This window comes from Apis dorsata, unplaced genomic scaffold (assembly GCF_000469605.1).
Source record: "Apis dorsata unplaced genomic scaffold, Apis dorsata 1.3 scaffold_58, whole genome shotgun sequence".
Classification (NCBI taxonomy): Eukaryota; Metazoa; Arthropoda; class Insecta; order Hymenoptera; family Apidae; genus Apis; species Apis dorsata.
This window is the reverse complement of record NW_006263358.1, coordinates 1,660,892-1,663,101: the sequence shown is the minus strand read 5'-3', so window position 1 is coordinate 1,663,101 and position 2,210 is coordinate 1,660,892. Positions and strand designations below refer to the sequence as shown.

The following is a 2,210-nucleotide window of genomic DNA, read 5'->3' as shown; positions in this document are numbered from 1 at the left end:
TTTTTTTTTTTTTTTTTTTTTTTTTTTTAAGGACTATAATCGATGACACGTGTAAAACCATCTGGCAGAAAAATTTGGCAACGAATATTTTGGAATTACATGTTTGAATTATATGTCTTTTATTCACTGTTCCATGACTGGCAATTTCATTTTTGGTAATAATCTTTAAATAACAACCCTTAAATAAATCGATAAATAAAAAAAGGAAACGGTCTTGTAAAAGAATTCTTTAAAATATTTCGTATAGTGGTATTTCATATTTCATAAAAAATTACCTGAGAATATTATTGAGAATAGTATTTGTTACAGGAAATTAGAAAATAAGGATTCGTTTTCTATTTACATATTTATTTTTCATAATAGTTTACCCAACACCTTAAACGACGATGATCATTAAATATATTCATCCACGGACATAATAACGTCATCATGTCGCTCCATTAATTCTCCTCGGAAGCCATGGGTTCGTTTCCTGTCCTCTTTTTTCGTTTCCATATTTCGTTGTCAACACTTGTCGAAAAAAACGAAACGAAAGTGAAAAAAAAGTAGCCGAGCTTTTAAATATTTTTCTAATCGAAACTCTTTTTAATAATTTTTAATAATTTTTATAAACGTACTCGTCCGACGTGTCCTTAGAATAACCAGCCAGAGTTCGCCAGAGTTCTCGTGGTCCTTCTATCGCGAGAGGAAAGTGTTGCCACGACCAATCTATCAAAAAAAAAATGTAAATTGAATTAAATTTTTTGTTGTTTCAATTTTACTGATTTTAAAGAAATTTGTTACCATCAACCGATGGATAATCCACGCGCCTTTTTATAGGTCTTGAAAAGGGTTCGTCGACAGAATATTGCGGCCAAGATTCAGACTTGAAAAATACAAAGGAAAATTTAAATCAAGCTTGGAATTGTTTATTTCAATCACCACTACCTGAGCATCGTGGCTTCCAAGTTTTGGAAAATTTTTTCGAGATTTAAAGAAATCGTCGTAACCTTCGCTGCGTCCCACGCGAGGAATATTCTTTGCGATTTTCAGGAAGAAAGCAGGCACTTCATCGGCCGTCGAGGTATTTTCACAAATTAGCAATGCCAAAATTGCGATCCAGATGGCTAGAAAATTTAAAGAGAAATGTTTAAAAAATCAACTCAAGAAAACTATATCGAGCCTCACCGATTAGGGAAAGAACGAAAGAAGGGAAGACACGTATTTCAAAAGAAAAAACTCACCAACATCAAAGAAAACGGGATATTCCAAAAGAACTCACCACCAACGAGGAAACAACGCACGAATCCCAAAAAACGCAAACTTGTCATGGTCTCGCTTCGGATCTGCAAACGAACCGATCGAATCCCCAATCAATTCTCTTTTTCTCTAAAAGAGACCAATCGAATCGAATTGTAAACGATCACGTTTGTAACGAAGAATCTTATCTCGAGACTAGGTCCACTCCCGATGAGACCATCCTCGTTTTCTCCTCCTCGAAAACGTATCGAGAACAATTTATCAAAGAAGATAGATCGCACGCGACACGCGTTCCACGAGTGTATGATGGAAACTGAGCGATTTTTCCTAAGACTTCTTCCATTATCGCGACAAGTGGACAGAATGCTCGGGGTGTCCGTGGGCGAATGTATAGTTGAGTGTGCATTGAGAGAAACCCCATCGCATTTAAATATTCCGGATGTTTGTCATGGCATCTGCGCGATGATCACGCGTGAAAAATCTTCAAGAACGTATAACTGTAACGGTTCGTACGTTCGTTTTCCTTCGACATTGAAACAACGAATTTCGAGATCCGAATTACGCGTAAAATGATCGATCTGTTTCCTTTTATGGAAACACATCCGAGTTTGTGTGTGCGTGCGTGTGTGTGTGTGTGTGTATGTAATTTTTTTCTTCTCCCGTATAATTGGAGAAGCCAGAGAACGTTTAAAGGAGAGAATATTGAAATCAGTTCATACCTGATAAGCGCGATTTTCCAACACGTGTCGATAGTTACTTACCTTTTCGCGGGTGACGATAAACTGAACCGAAGCGTTCGATATCGCGGTATTTATGCAAGGATTGAGGATCAATTAGGTATTTCGATCAGGTCGATTTTAATGCAAATCGGAGCGGACACTTGTTGCACCCCTATACCGTTGTCGAGTGAATTTCAAGTTAAGCGGATTGTCGTCGAGTAATTTTTGTCCGAGGAATAATTGGAACAATTG

General features: G+C 37.1%; 1 protein-coding gene across 1 annotated transcript; it reads right to left on the bottom strand.

Annotated features, from left to right (window-relative positions):
• Positions 1-327: 327 nt before the first annotated feature.
• On the bottom strand, positions 328-1,835 carry LOC102672239. The gene is made up of 5 exons (XM_006609616.2): positions 1,262-1,835; positions 928-1,106; positions 784-865; positions 618-708; positions 328-510 (listed from the first exon to the last, which is right to left on the bottom strand). The coding sequence occupies exons 1-5, from the start codon at positions 1,308-1,310 to the stop codon at positions 441-443; spliced, it is 471 nt and encodes a 156-aa protein (XP_006609679.1). The 5' UTR covers positions 1,311-1,835; the 3' UTR covers positions 328-440.
• Between the last annotated feature and the right edge of the window lie 375 nt (positions 1,836-2,210).